This window comes from Sinocyclocheilus grahami, unplaced genomic scaffold (genome assembly GCF_001515645.1).
Source record: "Sinocyclocheilus grahami isolate Dianchi unplaced genomic scaffold, SAMN03320097.WGS_v1.1 scaffold31.1, whole genome shotgun sequence".
Lineage (NCBI taxonomy): Eukaryota > Metazoa > Chordata > Actinopteri > Cypriniformes > Cyprinidae > Sinocyclocheilus > Sinocyclocheilus grahami.
The window spans coordinates 2,217,151-2,243,185 of NW_015505210.1; the positions used below are offsets into that span (position 1 = coordinate 2,217,151).

Sequence of the window (26,035 nt, forward strand, 5' to 3'; positions counted from 1 at the left end):
CGAGTGGTAGATGTGAGAGTCATGACATAATGCCTTTTGGAGTATGGCGCTTCATATTTTGTTTAGTCCTCTCATTTTTTTTCATTATTTCTTCATCAGGTGATGTGATCGTCTACATCAATGACATCTGTGTTTTGGGCACCACCCATTCTGATGTGGTGAAGCTTTTCCAGTCAGTCCCCATTGGCCAGAGCGTCACCCTGGTGCTGTGTAGAGGTTACCCTCTCCCTTATGACCCAGAAGACCCCTCCGCTAGCTCCTCCATGCCCCCTTTGGGCCTAGTGGATCACCCGTTGCTGCTCAATGGAAGGAACAACTATGAAAATTACATGGAGTACATGTCTTTGACCGGCCGCTTAATACCCGAGCACGGCGAGGGCCTTACCCCACATCCCCATCCTGGAGACACACACCTGGACGGCTCGCAGCCTCCATCCCTGACCACACCGGGACCCCCACCTGATGACAGCGTCTCCATGGCCTCATCCTCAGGAGCAACTGCTGGGGCTCAAGTGGCCCCTGAGCTTCTGAGTCTCACTATAACCAAAGGTGCAGATGGTTTCGGGTTCACCATAGCGGACAGTCCCACAGGGCAAAGAGTCAAACAGGTGTGCTGATATCCATGTTACTCTTTGAACAAGCATTTTAATGTGGGGGGGGGGTTACTCAAAGTACTCAAATTAAGTAGTGTGTATATATAAAAAAATGGAACAAATCTAATCTATCTATCATCTATCATCTATCGATCTATCTATCTATCTATCTATCTATCTATCTATCTATCTATCTATCTATCTATCTATCTATCTATCTAAATATGTCATTTGTTGTTATTTTAGAAAACAAATATATATATTTTTTGTAAAATAATAAGTAATAATATATTTATATATATATATAGTATTATAGTATTAGTTATTGTAATTTAATTATTTTATTGTTATTTTAATATATAAATAAATAAATAAGGCTACTGTTTTACTTAACATAATGGTCAAACCAAAATTTAAAAAAAAAATTAAACTGTATTTATGGATATTACATGGTTATATGTTCTGTCTTAATGCTTAAATGCACATTTGCCAAGCACGATATGTGTCATAACTGTTTCTGTACGTTTCGATCAGGTTCTGGAGCCGCAGGGTTGTCCGGGGTTATGTGAAGGAGATTTGATGGTGGAGATTAATCAGAAGGGTCTCCAGGGACTCAACCACACACAGGTGGTGCAGCTGCTCAAGGACTGTGCAGTGGGAGCAGAGGCTACGCTTGTCATTCAGAGAGGAGCAGCAGCAGGTGCGCACATTTCCACCCTTCATTTTTAAAACCAAGTTCGTCAGAAACTTGCTGAAGGTTGCCTGAAATCTACGTCAGACCTTGGCAAAGTACAGTGTTCACTGAAAAATGAAAATTCTGTCAATGTTTACTCACCCTGTATGTCTCTTTTCTTTCTATTGAACAAAACAGGAGAAATTTTGAGGAATGTGTACACTGCACTTTGCAATACAACGATTGCACATAGCGACCAAGGGCTGTCCAAAGCTCCACAACCTGCATGTTCCAAGTCTTCTGAAGCCATGACAGCTTTAGGTTAGAAACACACCAAAAGTCAGATTTTTATTTAAAAAACTGAAAATAATTATTGTGGTTAAAAGTGGTTGTTATCCAATACTTACTTTTAAATTAGTACATTTTCCATAAGTTGGGCATAAACACTGATGATAATTATTTAAAGATATATGATTTTATTATACAGAATATCATTTTTGGGTGAACTTTTCCTTCAAAGTTTTGGTTGAAACGATGAAAGTAACTTTGTACACTTCAGTGCTTCAGTTTGTAGTCTTTTCTAAGCGCTCTGAACTTGCCTTAAGCTTTGATTCAGCAAGATTTCGAAATTAGAGGAGAGAAACATTCCTATTATAGACTCCTAGATGTGCTTTGCCTCATAAACTAACCAGTACATCTCAATTTCTCAGACTCAAACTGTTTTCTTTAAAAATAACTGAAGCTGATGAGCTGTTTTGGGGCAATTTTAGCAAAGCCTTCGCAGGATTGCACACTGTATCATCTCTTGGCAAGAGCTGGTGACAGTTATTAGCATATTCAGACTGGAGCCAAGCTAATCGACTAATTCCATGCGAGTCCACTTACCGGAGTGCTTAGTTTCATTAAGATGTCTATGCAGAGCATAATATTTTATCACCCTTCTGAATTAGGATATTCTTAGAATGAAAATTAATGAGGCAATTAATAGAAACAATCTTGAAGAAGGCTACAGTCTCTCCATGTGTACAGTAAACCTGATGTGTACTTAAGACGCTTGTCCGTTCCTCTGAACCACTATCAATCAAGTAATTACGTCCACGTTTCCTGCCAATTACGCCGTGTGTCTGTTCTCACCTCCTCTGCGTGTTTCATGACTCTATCGAAGGCTATGGTCTTAAAGAACCTCTCAGTAACCATTCCAAGGCCTCTTGTAATGGAGCGAGAGACGGTCCCGCGTGACTCACTGGCTAAGTGTGAGACCATTCAGTTTCCTGCGGGCGTTCTGCCAAGAGCCCGGCCATGTTCACAGCTCTTTTCCCCAGTTCTTTAATTAAAGCCCGACTCCCACACTGAGCTGTGGAGATAAACAGGCAGACGAATCAGAATGAATAGTGGCTCAAGGGGGCGGGCGTTCAGCTAACAGGCCAATCAGAGCATGTTGCTTACCAGCAGGTAGCACTGAGGGAATACTCTGAAATAGATGCTGATTGAGGAGATGTAATTTATTCTTGGTGACGTGAAGAGTTTATATTATCATAATTTACATAAATTTACATGAATAATATCTATTTAAAGCAGTGGGATGAATGGGCAAATAAATGTCAAGACAAGCATAATTTCACACCAGAACAAGGTGAGAATCCTGAATAAAGCCCCAAAGACGGTAAATAGTCTTTCTTTTGCGTTTTCCGCACTGTTCCCAACAACAAACTTACAGCGTGACCAGAGGCAGTTATTTATTTTAAAAGATTAATAATAATAAAAAAAACTTTTTAAAATAATTAAAATAAATTGAATCAAAATTGGTTCCATTAAAAATGAAAAAAGAAAAAAAAAAACTGGAAAAAGATGCTGTGAATTGAAATAGAAGACAATCTGACAGTATGTAAAAAATTATATATTTTTTTATTAGTGTTTAATTAGAACTAGGTATGGATGATATAGCTAAAAAATCTCAATATTTTGTCATTTAGTATATATCTTGATATTTCTTAAATATCATTATCATATTTGTATAAAGGTATTACTTGACTAAAATTACTGTCTTTTTATCAGTGTTGTTATTGCAAACTAAAACTTAAAATGATTTTGAAGTTAATTGAAATAAAGCTGATATAAAATAAAAATTTTAATTTAGGTGAAAAACTACATTAAATAATAATAATAAAATGTATTTACACTGTTAGTTTTGCACTGTATGTACACTGTACACTGTGAAATAAAAACGTTTAAGTGCTAAAATTACTAAACCTGAAACAAATTAAAGCTAAATAGAAACATTAAAAAACTAACAACAATGACAAAAGCAAAAAGCTAAATTACTAAAACAAATTCAAAACATTAATAAATATTATAATAGTATTTAAATAATACTAAAATACCTCTATTATTTTAACTAACCATTGTTGCCGATTCAAAAATGCTAAAAGTAAAAAAAATCTAGTTGAAAATAAATCAAGACTTGCTTTGCACACTGTTTATTACTAAATTAACAAAATATATATATATTTATTTGATCAGGTTTTAATTATATGCACCATTACAACATAACATTCATACAAATAAATAGCAATATATAGCCAGCCAGCAAAATTATAATGAATATATATTGCAAATATTCAGTGAATTGCCCAGCCCTACTTAGGACGAGTTATTGGATTACATTTGCACCCACGTGCATAAATGCAACTTTTGCAATAACTTCTCTACATTTATTTCTGTTGGAATCAGAAATGATCTAATTTGGCAGCAGACTGCTGAGGGAGGTAAATGCAATAAGAAATGAATTTCTTATCTCCAAATTTGCCCAGAGTACTAAAAGAATCATTAAGAAACCAGAATTGTCCTTGCAATTCCCATTTCTAATTCTTCAGCATTTCTCTACATTATTAGTGCAGCAGTCAGAGCACAAATCCACTGCCCATCTTCCTCTCTGCACTTCTTTTATGAGGATTATTGGCATCTCAGGTAGGACTGGACAGAGATAACTCCTCTGACTCCTTTTCTGTCAAAAATATCACCAGGGCCGTGGCATTTTAGCAGTGCCGACAGCTCTATTACATCCTCTTGGCTCTATTATATCGGGGTCTCCGAGAACTCGGCACTGACAGTCGCCCCGAATCCCTCATGACTCCATCTAACTCACCTTTCAGACTTCACCTGAGAGAGACGCATGTCATGAATGAAACCCAAGGACGCACGAGGCCATTGACATGGCATTCAACTTTTAAGTTTGACTTTTTTGACAGTGTTCAAGTCTGAATACGGCAATCAAGAAATAAGAGGATAAATCCTTGAAGCCTTGCATGCAAATTGATCAAAGTTCTCTGCTTTTTGTTGTCCATATGGCTTCTTTTATAATGCATTGGGGGAGAAAGAGGACTTATGGAGTGGCACGACTGTGCGTATTTGCCCGAGGTTTTATGTTTAGCCCTTCACTTCCAAGTCGTGTCCTGGTCATATAGCATTTGATGTAATCCTGTTAGTTTAAGTAGGCAAAAAAATGTCTAGCTCCCCTACAAATGCTCACATACACATATCCAGACGTACACATGCGTGCACATTCTCATGCACAGAGAAGCACAAAGACTCACAATATAGGCTGTGCAATTGAAAGAAACATGTACGAGACTGAGAAATGAAAAGTCGGCCTTGTAACTCATTATTCTCATAGCACCTCTGGCCTGCATGATTTAATCACATTGCAGATGAATCTTAAACAACCTTCTTCATATCACAGACAGTCATATCACAAATGCACATCATGCATTTTATTATATGTGTGGGCTAAGTATAAAACAGGATTGTGGTAGTTGTTTGCATATTGTAAAAAGTGAAATGTGTGGTTGTAACAATGCCAAGCAATTTCTACCCAGTCTGACCATTAAAATGGCTTTCTGTTAGTGTAACCTGATGTGGTTAGTATGATACGTTACTCAATATGTCATAATATTTTTCATTAATAGTTTTTATTTGGAAAAAAAAAGTTAGTTGATTTAGATTTCATTATATTCCATATATGTCATTCATACAATATTACAAATATAAACACAATATTCTTCATCAGTTTTTATTTCATTTTAATTAGTTAATTATTTTTAATTTGCAAAATTGTGTGAAATAAGAAAATGTATTTTGAATTAGATTTTTTTTATCATTGTATCAATAAAACAAGAAAAACAACAAAATTATCCAAGTGGAGTCAAAAAAATAATCTTAATATCTAATGCAAATGTTTATCTCAAAAAAGTACACAGTATGTCTATAAATAAAGTATCTTGCTATAATGGGTTTTCTGATGTATTTACTGGAATCAAAAATATCAATAATAAAAATAATTTTTTTATTATGACAGAAATACTAAGAAAATTATTTATGTACTGTACAGATATAAAACCTCAAGCTTGAGTCACATTTCAAATGTGCTGTTATAATAATCGTAAAAATGCTAATTTTCATTTATTGTTCTTGTAAGTGATCATAATCCTAAGTGATTGTTTTGAGGGGTTTTTTCTGATTATCCTTATTATTTTACTACAGATATTTTTTCGATGCGAATTTGTATTTTTGGGTAAGAATAAGAAGCACTTCATCTTAGTGTCTGTGACTAAAAAAATTGTCGAAATGTGAAATTAAAACCACCAGTAGGTGACAGCAAGTGACTGTTAAAGAGTGAGTCATTCGTTCAACCGATTAATTCAAATGACTGATTCATTCAGAATCAAAGCATTTGACTGTGTTAATGAGTGAATCACTGAATCATTTATTCAACCGATTTGTTCAAAAAGCTGATTCATTCAATAAGTAAACACCATCCATTGCTCAGAGACACAAAACAGTGCTGTGATCTTTGTTTGGAACTATTTTTGTTGGCAAAATTAAGCAAAAACAAGCAATATTACGTCTAAAATATAAGCCACTTATTGTTTTACTGAACTTGTATAAAATGATTATTAAATGTGTTCATGCTGATATTTGCGGAACAACGGTACTCTTTGTGTGATATAGATTAAGTTAACTATATTAAATTATATAAATATAAAAAGCATACAGAAGCATTTTTGCCGTCTACAATTTAGAATGCCTTGAATTTTGAGTTGCGTGCACTCCGTGTGTGATTTGGCGATACACTTGATAATGTCAGATCGCACATCATTTACAACAACAACACTTGCCATATTATCGCAGACGATGCTGTAGCGCAGACCCCAGACTCGACTTAAGTGGAAAATTAATCATCCGCGGTTGTACACGCATTTGTTTGCACATGAGCATGAGTCTAACTTGCAAACGCCAAACCACTGATTCGTCAAACCTGCTTTCCTGCAGTCCGTGTTCTTCTGACTTCTGACTATTTTGTTATAAGTAACGAATATGCTTCAGGGAAATGTATCGGAGTAAAAGTAAAAGTTGGCTGAAATATAAAAACTCAAGTAAAGTACAGATACTCCCAAAAAATACTTAAGTACTGTAATGAAGTATTATTACTTCGTTACATTACACCACTGCATACAGTAACTGCAATCCACTCAATATGAATCAGCATAATATTGTTTCGTAAGAGAGCCGATATCCTTAATAATTAAGCTAATTTCTGTACCTACGCACTGAGCGAGTGGTAGATGTGAGAGTCATGACATAATGCCTTTTGGAGTATGGCGCTTCATATTTTGTTTAGTCCTCTCATTTTTTTTCATTATTTCTTCATCAGGTGATGTGATCGTCTACATCAATGACATCTGTGTTTTGGGCACCACCCATTCTGATGTGGTGAAGCTTTTCCAGTCAGTCCCCATTGGCCAGAGCGTCACCCTGGTGCTGTGTAGAGGTTACCCTCTCCCTTATGACCCAGAAGACCCCTCCGCTAGCTCCTCCATGCCCCCTTTGGGCCTAGTGGATCACCCGTTGCTGCTCAATGGAAGGAACAACTATGAAAATTACATGGAGTACATGTCTTTGACCGGCCGCTTAATACCCGAGCACGGCGAGGGCCTTACCCCACATCCCCATCCTGGAGACACACACCTGGACGGCTCGCAGCCTCCATCCCTGACCACACCGGGACCCCCACCTGATGACAGCGTCTCCATGGCCTCATCCTCAGGAGCAACTGCTGGGGCTCAAGTGGCCCCTGAGCTTCTGAGTCTCACTATAACCAAAGGTGCAGATGGTTTCGGGTTCACCATAGCGGACAGTCCCACAGGGCAAAGAGTCAAACAGGTGTGCTGATATCCATGTTACTCTTTGAACAAGCATTTTAATGTGGGGGGGGGGTTACTCAAAGTACTCAAATTAAGTAGTGTGTATATATAAAAAAATGGAACAAATCTAATCTATCTATCATCTATCATCTATCGATCTATCTATCTATCTATCTATCTATCTATCTATCTATCTATCTAAATATGTCATTTGTTGTTATTTTAGAAAACAAATATATATATTTTTTGTAAAATAATAAGTAATAATATATTTATATATATATATAGTATTATAGTATTAGTTATTGTAATTTAATTATTTTATTGTTATTTTAATATATAAATAAATAAATAAGGCTACTGTTTTACTTAACATAATGGTCAAACCAAAATTTAAAAAAAAAATTAAACTGTATTTATGGATATTACATGGTTATATGTTCTGTCTTAATGCTTAAATGCACATTTGCCAAGCACGATATGTGTCATAACTGTTTCTGTACGTTTCGATCAGGTTCTGGAGCCGCAGGGTTGTCCGGGGTTATGTGAAGGAGATTTGATGGTGGAGATTAATCAGAAGGGTCTCCAGGGACTCAACCACACACAGGTGGTGCAGATGCTCAAGGACTGTTCAGTGGGAACAGAGGCTACGCTTGTCATTCAGAGAGGAGCAGCAGCAGGTGCGCACATTTCCACCCTTCATTTTTAAAACCAAGTTCGTCAGAAACTTGCTGAAGGTTGCCTGAAATCTACGTCAGACCTTGGCAAAGTACAGTGTTCACTGAAAAATGAAAATTCTGTCAATGTTTACTCACCCTGTATGTCTCTTTTCTTTCTATTGAACAAAACAGGAGAAATTTTGAGGAATGTGTACACTGCACTTTGCAATACAACGATTGCACATAGCGACCAAGGGCTGTCCAAAGCTCCACAACCTGCATGTTCCAAGTCTTCTGAAGCCATGACAGCTTTAGGTTAGAAACACACCAAAAGTCAGATTTTTATTTAAAAAACTGAAAATAATTATTGTGGTTAAAAGTGGTTGTTATCCAATACTTACTTTTAAATTAGTACATTTTCCATAAGTTGGGCATAAACACTGATGATAATTATTTAAAGATATATGATTTTATTATACAGAATATCATTTTTGGGTGAACTTTTCCTTCAAAGTTTTGGTTGAAACGATGAAAGTAACTTTGTACACTTCAGTGCTTCAGTTTGTAGTCTTTTCTAAGCGCTCTGAACTTGCCTTAAGCTTTGATTCAGCAAGATTTCGAAATTAGAGGAGAGAAACATTCCTATTATAGACTCCTAGATGTGCTTTGCCTCATAAACTAACCAGTACATCTCAATTTCTCAGACTCAAACTGTTTTCTTTAAAAATAACTGAAGCTGATGAGCTGTTTTGGGGCAATTTTAGCAAAGCCTTCGCAGGATTGCACACTGTATCATCTCTTGGCAAGAGCTGGTGACAGTTATTAGCATATTCAGACTGGAGCCAAGCTAATCGACTAATTCCATGCGAGTCCACTTACCGGAGTGCTTAGTTTCATTAAGATGTCTATGCAGAGCATAATATTTTATCACCCTTCTGAATTAGGATATTCTTAGAATGAAAATTAATGAGGCAATTAATAGAAACAATCTTGAAGAAGGCTACAGTCTCTCCATGTGTACAGTAAACCTGATGTGTACTTAAGACGCTTGTCCGTTCCTCTGAACCACTATCAATCAAGTAATTACGTCCACGTTTCCTGCCAATTACGCCGTGTGTCTGTTCTCACCTCCTCTGCGTGTTTCATGACTCTATCGAAGGCTATGGTCTTAAAGAACCTCTCAGTAACCATTCCAAGGCCTCTTGTAATGGAGCGAGAGACGGTCCCGCGTGACTCACTGGCTAAGTGTGAGACCATTCAGTTTCCTGCGGGCGTTCTGCCAAGAGCCCGGCCATGTTCACAGCTCTTTTCCCCAGTTCTTTAATTAAAGCCCGACTCCCACACTGAGCTGTGGAGATAAACAGGCAGACGAATCAGAATGAATAGTGGCTCAAGGGGGCGGGCGTTCAGCTAACAGGCCAATCAGAGCATGTTGCTTACCAGCAGGTAGCACTGAGGGAATACTCTGAAATAGATGCTGATTGAGGAGATGTAATTTATTCTTGGTGACGTGAAGAGTTTATATTATCATAATTTACATAAATTTACATGAATAATATCTATTTAAAGCAGTGGGATGAATGGGCAAATAAATGTCAAGACAAGCATAATTTCACACCAGAACAAGGTGAGAATCCTGAATAAAGCCCCAAAGACGGTAAATAGTCTTTCTTTTGCGTTTTCCGCACTGTTCCCAACAACAAACTTACAGCGTGACCAGAGGCAGTTATTTATTTTAAAAGATTAATAATAATAAAAAAAACTTTTTAAAATAATTAAAATAAATTGAATCAAAATTGGTTCCATTAAAAATGAAAAAAGAAAAAAAAAAACTGGAAAAAGATGCTGTGAATTGAAATAGAAGACAATCTGACAGTATGTAAAAAATTATATATTTTTTTATTAGTGTTTAATTAGAACTAGGTATGGATGATATAGCTAAAAAATCTCAATATTTTGTCATTTAGTATATATCTTGATATTTCTTAAATATCATTATCATATTTGTATAAAGGTATTACTTGACTAAAATTACTGTCTTTTTATCAGTGTTGTTATTGCAAACTAAAACTTAAAATGATTTTGAAGTTAATTGAAATAAAGCTGATATAAAATAAAAATTTTAATTTAGGTGAAAAACTACATTAAATAATAATAATAAAATGTATTTACACTGTTAGTTTTGCACTGTATGTACACTGTACACTGTGAAATAAAAACGTTTAAGTGCTAAAATTACTAAACCTGAAACAAATTAAAGCTAAATAGAAACATTAAAAAACTAACAACAATGACAAAAGCAAAAAGCTAAATTACTAAAACAAATTCAAAACATTAATAAATATTATAATAGTATTTAAATAATACTAAAATACCTCTATTATTTTAACTAACCATTGTTGCCGATTCAAAAATGCTAAAAGTAAAAAAAATCTAGTTGAAAATAAATCAAGACTTGCTTTGCACACTGTTTATTACTAAATTAACAAAATATATATATATTTATTTGATCAGGTTTTAATTATATGCACCATTACAACATAACATTCATACAAATAAATAGCAATATATAGCCAGCCAGCAAAATTATAATGAATATATATTGCAAATATTCAGTGAATTGCCCAGCCCTACTTAGGACGAGTTATTGGATTACATTTGCACCCACGTGCATAAATGCAACTTTTGCAATAACTTCTCTACATTTATTTCTGTTGGAATCAGAAATGATCTAATTTGGCAGCAGACTGCTGAGGGAGGTAAATGCAATAAGAAATGAATTTCTTATCTCCAAATTTGCCCAGAGTACTAAAAGAATCATTAAGAAACCAGAATTGTCCTTGCAATTCCCATTTCTAATTCTTCAGCATTTCTCTACATTATTAGTGCAGCAGTCAGAGCACAAATCCACTGCCCATCTTCCTCTCTGCACTTCTTTTATGAGGATTATTGGCATCTCAGGTAGGACTGGACAGAGATAACTCCTCTGACTCCTTTTCTGTCAAAAATATCACCAGGGCCGTGGCATTTTAGCAGTGCCGACAGCTCTATTACATCCTCTTGGCTCTATTATATCGGGGTCTCCGAGAACTCGGAACTGACAGTCACCCCGAATCCCTCATGATTCCATCTAACTCACCTTTCAGACTTCACCTGAGAGAGACGCATGTCATGAATGAAACCCAAGGACGCACGAGGCCATTGACATGGCATTCAACTTTTAAGTTTGACTTTTTTGACAGTGTTCAAGTCTGAATACGGCAATCAAGAAATAAGAGGATAAATCCTTGAAGCCTTGCATGCAAATTGATCAAAGTTCTCTGCTTTTTGTTGTCCATATGGCTTCTTTTATAATGCATTGGGGGAGAAAGAGGACTTATGGAGTGGCACGACTGTGCGTATTTGCCCGAGGTTTTATGTTTAGCCCTTCACTTCCAAGTCGTGTCCTGGTCATATAGCATTTGATGTAATCCTGTTAGTTTAAGTAGGCATAAAAATGCCTTGCTCCCCTACAAATACTCGCATACACATACCCAGATGTACAGGCCACACACATACATGCACATTTTTAAGCACACACAAGCACAAAGACTCACATTATAGTCTGTGCAATTGAAAGAAACAGGTCTGAGACTGAGAAATGAAAAGTCATAACTCATTATTCTCACAGTACTTCTTGCCACGGTTTAATCACATTGCAGATGAATCTTAAACAACCTTCTTCATATCACAGACAGTCATATCACAAATGCACATCATGCATTTTATTATATGTGTGGGCTAAGTATAAAACAGGATTGTGGTAGTTGTTTGCATATTGTAAAAAGTGAAATGTGTGGTTGTAACAATGCCAAGCAATTTCTACCCAGTCTGACCATTAAAATGGCTTTCTGTTAGTGTAACCTGATGTGGTTAGTATGATACGTTACTCAATATGTCATAATATTTTTCATTAATAGTTTTTATTTGGAAAAAAAAAGTTAGTTGATTTAGATTTCATTATATTCCATATATGTCATTCATACAATATTACAAATATAAACACAATATTCTTCATCAGTTTTTATTTCATTTTAATTAGTTAATTATTTTTAATTTGCAAAATTGTGTGAAATAAGAAAATGTATTTTGAATTAGATTTTTTTTATCATTGTATCAATAAAACAAGAAAAACAACAAAATTATCCAAGTGGAGTCAAAAAAATAATCTTAATATCTAATGCAAATGTTTATCTCAAAAAAGTACACAGTATGTCTATAAATAAAGTATCTTGCTATAATGGGTTTTCTGATGTATTTACTGGAATCAAAAATATCAATAATAAAAATAATTTTTTTATTATGACAGAAATACTAAGAAAATTATTTATGTACTGTACAGATATAAAACCTCAAGCTTGAGTCACATTTCAAATGTGCTGTTATAATAATCGTAAAAATGCTAATTTTCATTTATTGTTCTTGTAAGTGATCATAATCCTAAGTGATTGTTTTGAGGGGTTTTTTCTGATTATCCTTATTATTTTACTACAGATATTTTTTCGATGCGAATGAGGCCAGTGATGCTGAGTGATTCAGTAGCTACAGTGATATAGATTCAACACAAATGCTAAAAGCGTTACTGGCCATTCGTATTTCAGAATCATTCAGGACTGACTGGAAGTTGTAAAACTAAATCTAGTTTAGTGTCTTCTGTCTCCTTTATGGTACTAAATCATGTTTGGCAGGCTCAATTTTAGTCTTTTTTTATTTAGGATGAGTTTGGCATCTGCTCAAAGCTAATGATGTAATTACCTCGCAAATAAATGCAATAAACTTTCCTCACTCAACCGCCTACAGGACAACAAAGTGAAGAGATTAATGGAAGAATATTATGTGACTCAAATGAAAAACACATTATTTTACTCCTTAGATTTAATGATATTAATCATTCTCTCTTTCTTTCTCTGTCAGGCCTCTACACACCCTGGGACCCCACAAAACAGGTAAATGATTTGAAATATTTGCTTTCTCAAGCTACTATTTGTTTTTGCATGTTCTTAACCTGACACCTGCTGTAACTTCAAAGGGTTGTAAAGTAAGGCTTCAGTACAGATTCAACCACATGACATTCGGTTCCATTAACAGTTCTCGCACATGCTTTCTTCCACTGATGTGGCTGGAATGCCATTAAATACTTGGACATTTCCTGCACTACTTATTCAGTAGTGCTGAACAAAACAGACAGAGCAAGCAGAGTAGTCAGATTCCTGAATGAATGACTCTTCCAAGCCAAGCTGATCTTATAAAAATAGGTCGATATTTTCCAAGGTGGTGATTTTGTATGAATCTGAATTATGTGATTCGTATGAAAACATCATGTGAATTAACCAACCCATTTACCAAAAGTAAAATAGTTACAAATTGCCATGATGAATCAAACACTTACAGCGCAGCCTGAGTTGTCGGATATCTGTACAAATAACTCTTCTGAGCCAACATCTCATCTTATAAGAAAACATAACTATTTTTCAAGGTACCTAACAGTACGCGTGTGCTGTTAGGCATGTTTTGTGCCGTTGATCGTCGTCGTCATCCTTAATAAATAAAACTTTTATTCATGCTTGGGTGTCGGCTTTGAATCCAGTGGAGAGAAATCCTCCACCACTAACTGCAAACTGCCATTCAGATCTGCCTCCATTTTGTTTGCAACGCCCCACCATCCAACGATCCAATCAATTCCCGAAGGACGAAATCAAGTCCCGCCCTCTCATTTCAGATGCCGTTTCACTCGGATATATGTCACAGTAGAGAAGAAAAGACAATCGCAACTTCCGTTTCATGCCGACTGTAACAGCAAAAACCAAAGATTTTAGAGCACTTAGACTGACAGGGCAGCTGATTTGGTGGTTGCCTAGCAACATAAAAAAATGCCGCGCACTGCTCTTTTTTAAAAGTCACCAAAAAAAGGTGCGCCTCGCAGTTTCAGACCTAAAAAATGCGTTCGGTGTGATTGAGGCCTAAGACTGGTTTTGTGGTCCAGAGTCACATATTTCAGTAAACATTTATTTTATTTGAAGTAACAGTTTTAGTTAACTATAATAATCCTAGTTACAAAATATATATAATTTTTAATAATTATGTAATTTATCTAATGAATAATAAAATGTATGGTTTTTTATTTTATAATAAAAAATGAGCAGGTAACAGTTTTAGCGGCCATTAAACAAAAATATTTGTCTGCATGATTGTTTTCTGATTGGCCAATCAGAATCAAGTATTCCAGCAAGACATTTAATACAGCGGGGATATTTAGCAGAATATCCAGGCTGCGCTTGTCACTATCCCACAACAAACGAATGCTCCACTGTGTTTTTAGTCCACTTGTATAATCTTAGTTTTACATGTCTTGATTGCATTGTGGATCTACAAATGCTGTTTGCGAAACTAAATGGACTGTACATCTCAGGTTAAGTTTCTTGTAAAGTAATTCAACATTTAATTTAGCACATTTAGGTATTTCTAGAACTGGCCATGATATCTAATTTCATGTGAGTTCACTTTCATCCCGGTGTGAGATACATCTTCTTCAAGAAGCTGCCCAGTTCGGCTGGACTCGGGGCTCGTAATGGAATTGGCAGGTTAAGCAGAGAGCTGCAGGTGAAATGAACAGCTCACAGGAAATAGGATCCATTAGCCCCTGGGGCACATGACTGTAGCACAGATACTTTAGGCCCTCACTTAGGGCTTAATTCATCTCCCCCACTGAACCTCCAGAGAGCGACTGGACTGCTAAACTCTCTCCTTGCAGAAAGAGGACAGGAGTAATGACAGCGGTCACCTTTATTACACGCCGAATGTTCTCCTCTTGAACTTTTAAAGGATCTACATGAGAGATTTTTGACGTCTTTTTGGTGCATGTATTAATATTATCCACTCAAACTGGTCTATATTTGTGTTGTCCATACAGTGGGATCCTCAAGGAAGCCCCCAGACCAGCTTGTCGGCTGCTTTGCTCCCCCATGGTGCTCCACATCCCGGCCAGCCACTCCATCGCTCCTCTGTTCCGGACACAGAGGCCTTCCACCTGGGCAAGCCTGACCCCTATGACCTCTATGAGAAGTCACGTGCCATTTATGAAAGCAGACGTAAGTCAGAGATTTTGGTCATTTTCTAATTGTTTATAAATAACTATAAAATACTTCAAATATATCAGCTTAGATTTTTGTGTGTGTGTGTGTGTGTGTGTGTGTGTGTGCGTGCGTGCGTGCGCGCGCGTGCGTGCGTGCGTCTTTTTGTGACAAATGAGGACATAAATTTGTATAATGACAAAGGTATGACATAGGTATTACAAGGAGAAGGTGACTTTTCGGGACATTACCCCATGTCCCCACTTTTCATAGCGCATATAAATCACACAGAATGGAGTGTATTGAAAATCTGAAATAGCACAAAGTTTCCTGTAAGGGGTAGGTTTAGGTGTAGGGTTGGTGTAGGGCAATAGAATATACGGTCTGTACAGTAGAAAAACCATTACGCCTATGGGATGTCCCCACTTTTCACAAAAACAAACCTGTGTGTGTGTGTGTGTGTGTGTGTGTGTGAGTGTGTTTGTATACCAGTATACAAAAGTTTTTACCTGCAGGATTGGCCACATATAATGCATTTTTCTCCCCATATTCTCATTAATGAATTCATGTAAATAAATTCTAATTACTACTATATAATAATTATTAACTGTATCAAAGTAAAAAGAAACAAAAAAATAAAACAATACTGTAATACTATTATCACTGGGTTCCCACAGTCATGGAAAAGCTGGAATTTTTGGAAAATCAGAAAGACCTAGAAATTGATAGAAATTAATAATCTTAAATCTTAAAAATAATTTAAAAAATCTTGGTTAGGTATTAAGCATTATGTGATGAATACACTTTTTTTTCTATTTCTTCAGCTGGAAAGTGCTCTAGTGTGAATTATATTTGCTCACAAGCCCTACTGACCAAACACTTGGCCAAACAGTTTCACAAAGTGAGTCATTAGCGAAATGGTCTGAATAAAAATTATTTTTACAAAAGTCATCCAATTATCACAAACAACTACTAGACTGGTCATGGAAAAGTCGTGGAAATAAAAAATAAGATATTAAATAAATAAAAATGAAATAAAATATATAAATATATTTTTTATATAGTTTAAATAATATTTTTTTCACATTATATTAATACCAATTGGGAAGCAAAATGTGCTTCATTTTCATGAAAATAATATCACAACCAGAAAAAATAGGCCTTGTTTTCTTCAATCTAATAATAATTTCTTATTTATTTCTTTAAATTTGAGGTGAAATATGAGGCTCTAAAATTCTTGACAGGTTCCTTGTGACTCCTCCACATATGAGCCCTAAATAAAGCATGAAGCCAGTTGATAGTACAAAGTATTTTTGAATAATTTCATCGTTTGAAGCTCTCATTTCTCATTCACACAGAGCCAGTCCCTCGGATGCTGACAGACTCTACAGGCAAGTAGAGGAATGTGCAGCTTTCCCTTTCTTTATGTCACATAGCACATATGCTGCTACTCACATTTCAATAGTTAATTTATGGAACCCATGTGAATTTAGTGCTCTGTATTTAGCTCTCTGTCTACCACTGTACTCTTATTCTCCACTACATCAGAAAGTTCAGCACTCCAGTTTGTGAGGTGACCTACAGCTTGTGTTCAGGTTTAGGAATGGTTTGACGTTTCTGAAGAATTCCTGCTCTTTGCTTTCATGTCAAACATGATACATTCTTACATTTTATAGGATCATAGCTTTCTGTTGGTGGTTGAGCAGAGACCCCCCCCACATGATTGTAAAGCGCTTTGAGTGTACAACAATACACAATAAAGCGCTATATAAATGCATCATTCATTCATTCATTCATAGAGTGGATTTTAATGTGTTGCTGTGTGGTTGCTAGGGGATTAAATATCCCTAACCAAGGAAGCACCATGAATTAAATCAAGCTTGAATTTGGTGTGTGTGATCTAAACTGTGAATCTTGTTCCTCAGGTGTGGAGTATCAGGAAGTGGAAGTGCACCTGCTGCGTGAGAAGACTGGCTTTGGCTTTAGGATCCTGGGTGGAGACGAGGCGGTGCAGGCTGTGAGTCCGGAGGCCCGTGACAAGGCTCGTATGGGGCAGGATAAACAGATACTGGTCCATATCTGTACAGCTCCACGAGCAGCAGATGAAAACAATCATTTCCTGAAAAAAAATCTGAAAATCATTTCCTGCTTCCTTTAGCTACTTATACAACATTACAATAGCAAAACCATGTTTTTTGGGCATGTACCATAATAATATGGTATGTGAGTAATATGGTAGTTTAGAAAATGTCGGTAGTAATTATTAAAGCTGGGCTTTATGATGTGGCATAGACTACCGTTTAAAAGTTGGTATTCGATAAGATTTTTTGTTATTGAAATAGGTTTCTAATGATTACCAAAGCTACATTTATTTGATCAAAAACATAGTGAAAACAGTAATATTGACAAACATTATTGTAATTTAAAACAACTGTTTCTGTTTTAATACATTTTATAATGTAATTTATTCCTGTGATGCAAAGCTGAATTTTCAGCATCATTACTCTATTAAATAATTATAATTATGCTTTGTCTTAATGTTTTTGTGAAAAACATCCTTTTTCCAGGATTACTTGATGAATGGAAGGTTTAAAAAACAGCATTTATTTTAAATATATATTTTTTGTAACATTATAAATGTCTTTACTGTCACTTTAATCAATTTAATGCCTCCTTTCTGAATAAAAATATTAATTTCTTTAAAAAAAAAAAAGCTTACTGACACCATACGTACAGGCTGTTTTTGCTTGTGATGACTTATGATGTGTCTGATGACATTTTATTAGATAGATTTGTGTCCATAAAACTTCAAAATAAAAATAAAATAATAATGATGATTAATACACATTGCTACATGATATACAGGTGCATCTCAATAAATTAGAATGTTGTGGAAAAGTTCATTTATTTCAGTAATTCAGCTCAAATTGTGAAACTCGTGTATTAAATAAATTCAGTGCACACAGACTGAAGTAGTTTAAGTCTTTGGTTGCACAGCCAGCTTCTTTGGCAATGAATGTTTGTGGCTTACCCTCCTTGTGAAGGGGGGTTAACTAACTATATTATGAGATGTTACTATAAAATTAAAATGACTCGTACCATGATATTTTTATTATAATGCCCAGTCCAAATAGTTTTTTTTTCTTCATATTTTTTTTATTTCATTCACCTTTTAGTTTTATTTCAGTTCAGTGTAGTTTTCATCCCTTTCCATCACAAATTCTTCCATCTGCCTGTAATGAGACACAAAACACTGTGATTGGTTGTTTTACATGGCAATCAAACAGCTACTTTTTTAAAAATTAGATTGCTTTTGTTGTATATGTATTTATTCATTTGACAGAATACATTTGAAGTCTGAAGTCAGGGTTGAGAAATATATTTAATTCTTTTGCACTGCATTTTTTTTATTTGTATTTTGGTTAACTTTTCTTTTTTTTTTTTACTGCTTATTTTCTTCTTCATAATAGTTATGGTTAACAATTATGGTACAGTTGTGGTACAGAACATGTAACAAATAGACTTAGCATCTGATACCATGAATATTCCATTTACCACCACTGTACATGTTTGTAACCATTGAGCTGGTTCAGTTTATTTACAGTCGTCTCTTAGCTAGTTGTCTTTGGTAATCTGTGGTATTTTGATTTTGGTATTTGCAACTTTCTGTCAGGCTAGATATGTATCCCATCAACTAGTCAAGAACATTGCTCTTTGAACATGTAGAACTAGTGACAATATTATTATGAGATGGTGCATGTCAGTTCACATTAACGTGATGACTGATTTTTCATCACAGATTGTGATCGGAGCAATCATAGAGAACAGCCCTGCGGAGCGCGACGGCAGACTGCGTCCGGGAGATGAGCTGGTCTCGGTTGACAGGATGCCCGTGGCGGGGAGACCACACCGCTACGTCATCGACCTCATGCACGCGGCGGCACGAAGCGGACAGGTCACCCTGACTGTAAGGAGGAGAGTTCTGGTGCAGCAGGGTGAGCAAAAACCCTCCAGTGACAACTAAAGCATATCCTCAAATCCAGTCAGTAACTACACTGTCAGGGTTTATAAAACAACAAATTCCATTATATAGGTATTGAGGATGAGTAATTTTTTTTTAGTTCCTTTAACCCTATAAAGCCCAGTGTATCATATTTGATGCACACATTTCTAAGGCCTCTGAATTATGAACATGATCAAAACGTTTCTGAAAACCTATTGTACACAATCTATAGTTGATAGTAAAATTTATAGTAAAAGGCCTTACAGTGGAATTGTGCAAATGTCCCCCTTCAGGTCTTTGTACATGTTTTCTTGCTGTATAATCTTTACTGATTTTTACAAAGTAAATGTAAGAACATCTTTTATGTTGTCATTAATATTTCAAGATGAATATTTACTCAACTCAAGCAATTTGAATTTTTTTTTTCAAATATGATATATCAGGCATCTGAGGAATGTTGTACATCTATTAATCATCTTTGTATTGCATTGCATTATAGGTTTTTGCATTGTATGCAAAACTAAACATTTAAATATCATCTTACTAAGACATTTTTGGGAGATATAGAGTGAGAACTGATATTTATATGCAAAAAATGTATTTACATTAAAAACTATCAGAATTTCATCTTACTTTTAGCCATATAAATATCAGCAACTGCACCAAATTGCATATTTTGCTCAGTTTGGGTCTCTGAATAAAATTGAGGTGTTTTTTCCTAAGTAGGTGTGAGCTCCATATTTTCGCTATATCAGACTATTTGAGTCATTAAAGCCTGATGTATTAAATGTGACACAAAACATAAAAGGTGTTTTTTTTTTTTAGATTTAGATTTTTAAATTTAGATTTTTTTAAATGTATCTAAAGGTTAAAAAACTGTTCGATTAAAAATAAAACAGATTTTTCTGACTATTATTTCATATTTTGGTATTTACATTATCAAGAATAAAACTGCAGTAATTTGTGGCAATTATCTCTTGAGTCACATTGCTGTGGTTTGGTGTTTGCTGCCACCTGCAGGCCAGCCATGTGAGGAAAACGGTGCAGCAGCCAATCAAAGCAGTTCTCCCCGGGGTCATGCAGTGTGCCCGGTCAACTTGCCCCCCACCACTGATGTAGTTATCCACCGTAAGGAAAGCGAAGGCTTTGGCTTTGTCATCATTAGCTCCCTCAACCGTCCAGAGACCACAAACACAATAAGTAAGTCCTGCCTTCACATAGCTGTTAATCTGATGCTCTGGTGAACACTAATGCAGTTTTACACCTGGTGATCTATTAAAGGGACATGTTTATTTATAAAGTTTTGTAGTGCACATGTATTGAAAGTATGAGATCAGGCCCCTTATTTGTGTGCAAGAAGATCGTTTAAGCTTTGAAAGCCATTTCCTTTCAAAGGAAGGAAGCCATTTCATCTTATCCACATTTGGGTAAATCTCACAAAACATGTTAAAATAAATAATAAATAAATCTATTTGACACCTCTTTCGACCTAAAATGTTTACAACAAAAATGAAACTTATTTTAGTAACATTTGTAATACTATTAAGAATATTTATAATATAAATGTATATAAATTATAAACATAAATTGTTTATAATAGTAATATTAATCAAATATGTATTATAGTAAATGAAGCCTATTTAGTACCAGTTTAAGATTACTAATGAGAATATTTATAATAGTAATATATACATTTTAAACATCAAACAAATGTATGATGATGATATTGATAAAAATATGTTTCATTGTATTATTATTAATATAATTTCTAATTTATTCACTTATTCACTTGTAAAAAAGAATTAACAATACTAAAACTATTGAAAATATAAATTTCTATTTTTAATGTTCTTTTATATTGGAGGGAAATATGACATTTCTTACTGTATTTTTTTCCCCCACTGAAATATGATCAAAATATTTTACATGCAGTTCTCATGATATTTACATTCCTATGTTTTCTAGCTGTGCCACATAAGATCGGCCGCATCATCGAGGGCAGTCCGGCTGATCGCTGTGGGAAGCTGAAAGTTGGTGATCGTATTATGGCCGTCAACTGTCAGTCTATTATCAACATGCCTCACGCTGACATTGTCAAGCTGATAAAAGATGCTGGACTCACTGTCACCTTGCACATCATCCCAGAAGAAGGTATGATAAGAATATTTTACAATAAAGAAAGATTTCTGTCTTCTTCCTTTGTAAGCACAATCATTTTGTGCCCTAGATGTAAACGGTGCTCATTCGGCCCCTACATCAGAGAAGCAGAGTCCCATGGTGGCCCAGAAGCACAGCCCTCAGACTCAGTCCAGCCCAGCAGCCCAGCAGAGCCCGACCGTGTCTCATCCCAGCCCACCAGCCCCCCATCCCAGCCCGGCCACCACGCAGCCCAGCCCCCTGCTGATGGAGCAGGGCCCTGGAGCTCCACACAGCAGCCCACCAGTGACTCAAAGCAGTCTGCCTGTGAGTCAGGCCGGCCTGGAAGCCATGCAGTCAGGCTCAGCGGTGACTCAGGCTGCTCCTGTTGTGGATCCGGGCATGCCAGGAGTTCAGCCCACCTCCATCGGATCAGTGCCGGTACCGCCACAGCTGTACCTTCATGACACCAGGTACCGCTTGCTCGGATATATAATTCTCATGTCTGATTTAATATTAAAGCTTCAAATCAACGTCTATATCTATCTGTCTATTGTTCTATCGTTCTATCCTTCTTTCTATCTTTTTTGCATCATGACATTATTTTTATTACAGTTAAGCACATTATATTAAATTATATTAAAACTCAAAATATTAAAAACATTATATTCAAATTACAAAGATTTTTTATTTTTTTTGCATTATAGCATTATTTTTTTTATCACCATTAAGCACATTTTCCCCAAAATAATCATTACTGTATTTCATCTGGATGAAATTGCAGAGGTTTTTCTATAATTTCTAAAATAATATCTCTACTAAAAATTATCATGTATTACAATAAAAATTGCTGCAATACATTGATTTAAAAGAATAAAATAAAATCAACATAATGTCATGAGGTATATGTAGTTTACAATTCAAATAATATATAATTTAGTTTTTCATTATGGTAATAACATTTTTTAAAGAAATTTTGCTTAATTGCCATTAATGTCAATGCAAGTAATTTTTCATTGGTACAAAAAGACGTTGTACTATGTGAAATATAAAATATATATAGTATATATATATATATATATATCTATATATATATATATATATAGTATTTTTAATGAATTAAAATGATTTTAAATTAAAATACTAACATTTTAAATGAATAGATTGTAATATATCTTTTCATGTTTTTCCTTTTGACTTTTGGGGTGAAATATGAGTCGGGCTTGTTCTTGACATGCTTACTGACCCATCTAAATCCCTTCTTTTTATTCCTTTGTTGTTCCATGTGTCCATGTCTGTTTAAAGCCTTATGTCAGGTAGTCTTTGGGCTCAACCAAACTGCCTTGGGCAGTCTCACGTCAAGCTTCGAGTGTCTGCTGTCTTTCTCTCACACCAGCCCGAGTAACATCACTTAACACTTCATGATAAATTATTTACTTCCTCAATAATGCATGCTTCTCCTCTCACGCAGGGTTTGCACGTTTTTTTGTTGTTGTTTTTTCCCCAGGGTTGGCTCAAGACTGCTCTGATTTATGCATTGTGAAAGATGGGATCTGAGACTTGATAAATATGGCCCATGAGCAAAGCCCTGGTCACATGGTCAAAAACGGTCATTGTTAGACATGTGTTGTTTTTATTGTACATTGGATGTAATAGTATTTAAGCCAACATTCACAGAGAGTTTAGGTGGTTTAAACTTGAATTTTGTGGGAAATGTGTTGCTGAAGTTATTTAGCCTGTTGAATTGTGGGACAGGATTGCTTGGTTTGATCTTGTTGGTACCTACAGGTCAGAGGTTAAAGCCAGGCAGGATGTTAAGCCTGATATCTGCCAAGCTGCATATACAGACTACAGACAGCCTCCGGTGGACTACAGACATCCTCCTGTAGCAGACTACAGACAGCCGCCCACGATGGAGTACAGACACCCACCTGCTCTGATAGACTACAGACAGCACTCCATCGCCGATTACAGACCACAGGTCAAACTGCGCATTTTATTACACAAAAAATTACTTGATATCCAGAGTTTGATACAATTCCAGTACAGTGCAGCTGGAAAATCAATAAAATCACCATTAGAATTGCCATGTTTTTTCTACGGAATGAAATCACCTGCTATAGCACAAGTTGTTTTTGTATATAAAATATAGAGCATTTGTATTTGTCCTTTACACTTAATTTAAATAAATAAATAAATACAATCTCATCAACATACATTTTTAGTGATTTTTGGTGTTAAGTACATGAATATAAATTAATATTAAATATTAATATTTAAAAATTTTAGATAAAAGCTGAATAAAAGTCAAATGTGGGAGTTGTCTTGAAAAGCTGCATGCCACATGTCAAAATTTTTTTGTAATTTTTTTTGTTTTCTTCCAGGACTATGACTACTTCACTGTGGAACTGGAGAAAAGTGTGAAGGGATTTGGCTTTAGTATCCGGGGAGGACGGGAATACAAGATGGACCTGTTTGTGCTGAGACTGGCGGAGGACGGACCTGCGATCCGCAACGGCAGAATGAGGGTGAGAAAACTCTAAAAACTGTTAAGAGAGTCTCACAGTCAAACTGTTAAAACAATTTCAAATAAATGCTGTTCTATTGATCTTTTCATTAAAGAAGCCTGAAATATTAAGCAGTACTACTGTTTTCAACATTGATAATAACAAATGCTTCTCAGCAGATTAGAATGATTTCTGAAGGATCATGTGACACTGAAGACTGGAATAATGATGCTGAAAATGCAGCTTTGCATCACAAGAAAAAAATAAAATTTAAAATATAATAAACTGTAAAACAATTATTTTGATAATAATATAATAGTTATTTTGATATAATAATATTTCACAATATTACTGTTTTTTTCTGTATTTTTGATCAAATAAATGCTGCCATGGTGAGCATACCTAAACTTTTGAACAACAGTGTCTTTGCATTTTTTCCACGACCCTCTGGAAAGCTGGACTCTGGTCAATTATCATAAAATAAACACCTTCAAGATGAAAAATATCCCCCTATTTTCCTATTTTCCACAGGTTGGCGATCAGATTATTGAAATTAACAGTGAGAGTACGAGAGACATGAGTCACACTCACGCCATCGAGCTCATCAAGGCCGGCGGTCGTCGAGTACGTCTGCTGTTGAAAAGGGGCACGGGACAGGTGCCGGAATATGGTGGGTATCCCAACACACTAAGCCAAAAAACACCATTTTAATCTTTTAAAAGTTTTTCATTACCAAAAAACTTTAGCCATTACCAACTTCTCAGACTAACATAGAATTGATAATCATGTATTTAAAACTAAAACCTGCTGATTTTGGTTGAAATAATGGAGCAGATGCTCCAGAAATGTGCTTATTGGAGTGCACCGGGAAACAATAGCTCAAGCGGGATACGGTGGTCTTGACGGTTTGTTCAAGCTGAAAGCTTTCTGTTAAAAGCTTAAAAGCCTTTGATGACTCACTATATCAATTAAACCTTTCAGTGAACTGTCATTTAGTGATGAAACGTCTAGTAGCCTGTAACTAGTGTTCTCGTAACTCCTCTCCTCTATCAGCTGCTCTGTTTTTCTAACTCTAATCTGCAAAGCAATAGTTCAATCTTTTACTTCCTGTCCTGTAGGAATGGTACCTACCAACCTTACCATGTGCATGAAAAGCGACACTCTAGCCTCACCCTATTTCTTCATAATGGGACACTCTAAAGACACGGTTCGTGGCATCCTGCACATCTCTCGGCTTTACATTTTCTTTTATATCTGTAGATTTTCTTCTGTTTCCATTTGCTTTGGCACGCTAGCATACGTTGCATGTCTGATTATCTTTTAACTAGACTGTGTTTGGTCGCAGTGTATTTGTGTGTTATGTATCACTGTGTGCATGTGCACATGACAGTGTTGGGAAGCTAAATTGAAACTGATGCAAGTAGTAAAATAATTCAAATACAATCAAGCTACTCGTTACTAACAAAAAGCAGCTAACTACATGGAACCTATTTAAGGGGCAAAATTGTTCAATATATTACTATAAGATTATTTACTTGCAAACAGAGCAGTATTTATCTGACAAAAACAACGAGAAACTCAATTGACGTTTCACTAAGCCCCACCCTAAAACTGTAAATTACCAATCGTACTTTAGCAACTGCTGCTATCCTTCGTTTGTGATCTTTTCTAATGAAATTAAATGGAAGATTTGATCTGTGTGTTGATTTTTAAATGAAATCTTATGAAAATTTGCCAAAAATACAGTAAAAAAATATGGAGGCGGTACAAAAGGTCAGTTAGGGTGACGACATTAAACTTGAACAGATGAATTTACATTAATTGTAATTAATACAACTAGAAGCACTGAAGCATATATGTTTATAGATATAATTTTTTTTTACATTTATATATTAATATTTGTATCTATAAATTTAGACTAAGTAAATATTCACATTTCTAAATGTTTAGATTACATTTATAGATATACATGTTTATACATATTATATAGACATTTGCCGTTATAACTTTAATTAATTACTTCATGTAATTATTTCCCTCATTTATATATATTTATATATACTCTCTCTGTGTGTGTGTGTATATGTGTATATATATATATATATATATATATATACACACACACACACACACACACACACACACACACACACAG

General features: G+C 35.4%; 1 protein-coding gene across 1 annotated transcript in view; it reads left to right on the plus strand.

Annotated features, from left to right (window-relative positions):
- Positions 1-26,035, plus strand: part of LOC107574163 (membrane-associated guanylate kinase, WW and PDZ domain-containing protein 2-like) — a 106,999-nt gene that overhangs the window by 78,326 nt on the left and 2,638 nt on the right. Inside the window, exons 10-22 of the mRNA XM_016260629.1 lie at positions 100-608; positions 1,128-1,293; positions 13,079-13,110; positions 15,075-15,252; positions 17,160-17,275; positions 19,034-19,229; positions 20,258-20,437; positions 21,203-21,388; positions 21,465-21,846; positions 23,162-23,354; positions 23,758-23,901; positions 24,412-24,550; positions 24,999-25,087. Of these exons, the coding sequence (XP_016116115.1) occupies positions 100-608; positions 1,128-1,293; positions 13,079-13,110; positions 15,075-15,252; positions 17,160-17,275; positions 19,034-19,229; positions 20,258-20,437; positions 21,203-21,388; positions 21,465-21,846; positions 23,162-23,354; positions 23,758-23,901; positions 24,412-24,550; positions 24,999-25,087 (2,510 nt within the window). The remainder of the gene's footprint in view (positions 1-99; positions 609-1,127; positions 1,294-13,078; positions 13,111-15,074; positions 15,253-17,159; positions 17,276-19,033; positions 19,230-20,257; positions 20,438-21,202; positions 21,389-21,464; positions 21,847-23,161; positions 23,355-23,757; positions 23,902-24,411; positions 24,551-24,998; positions 25,088-26,035) is intronic.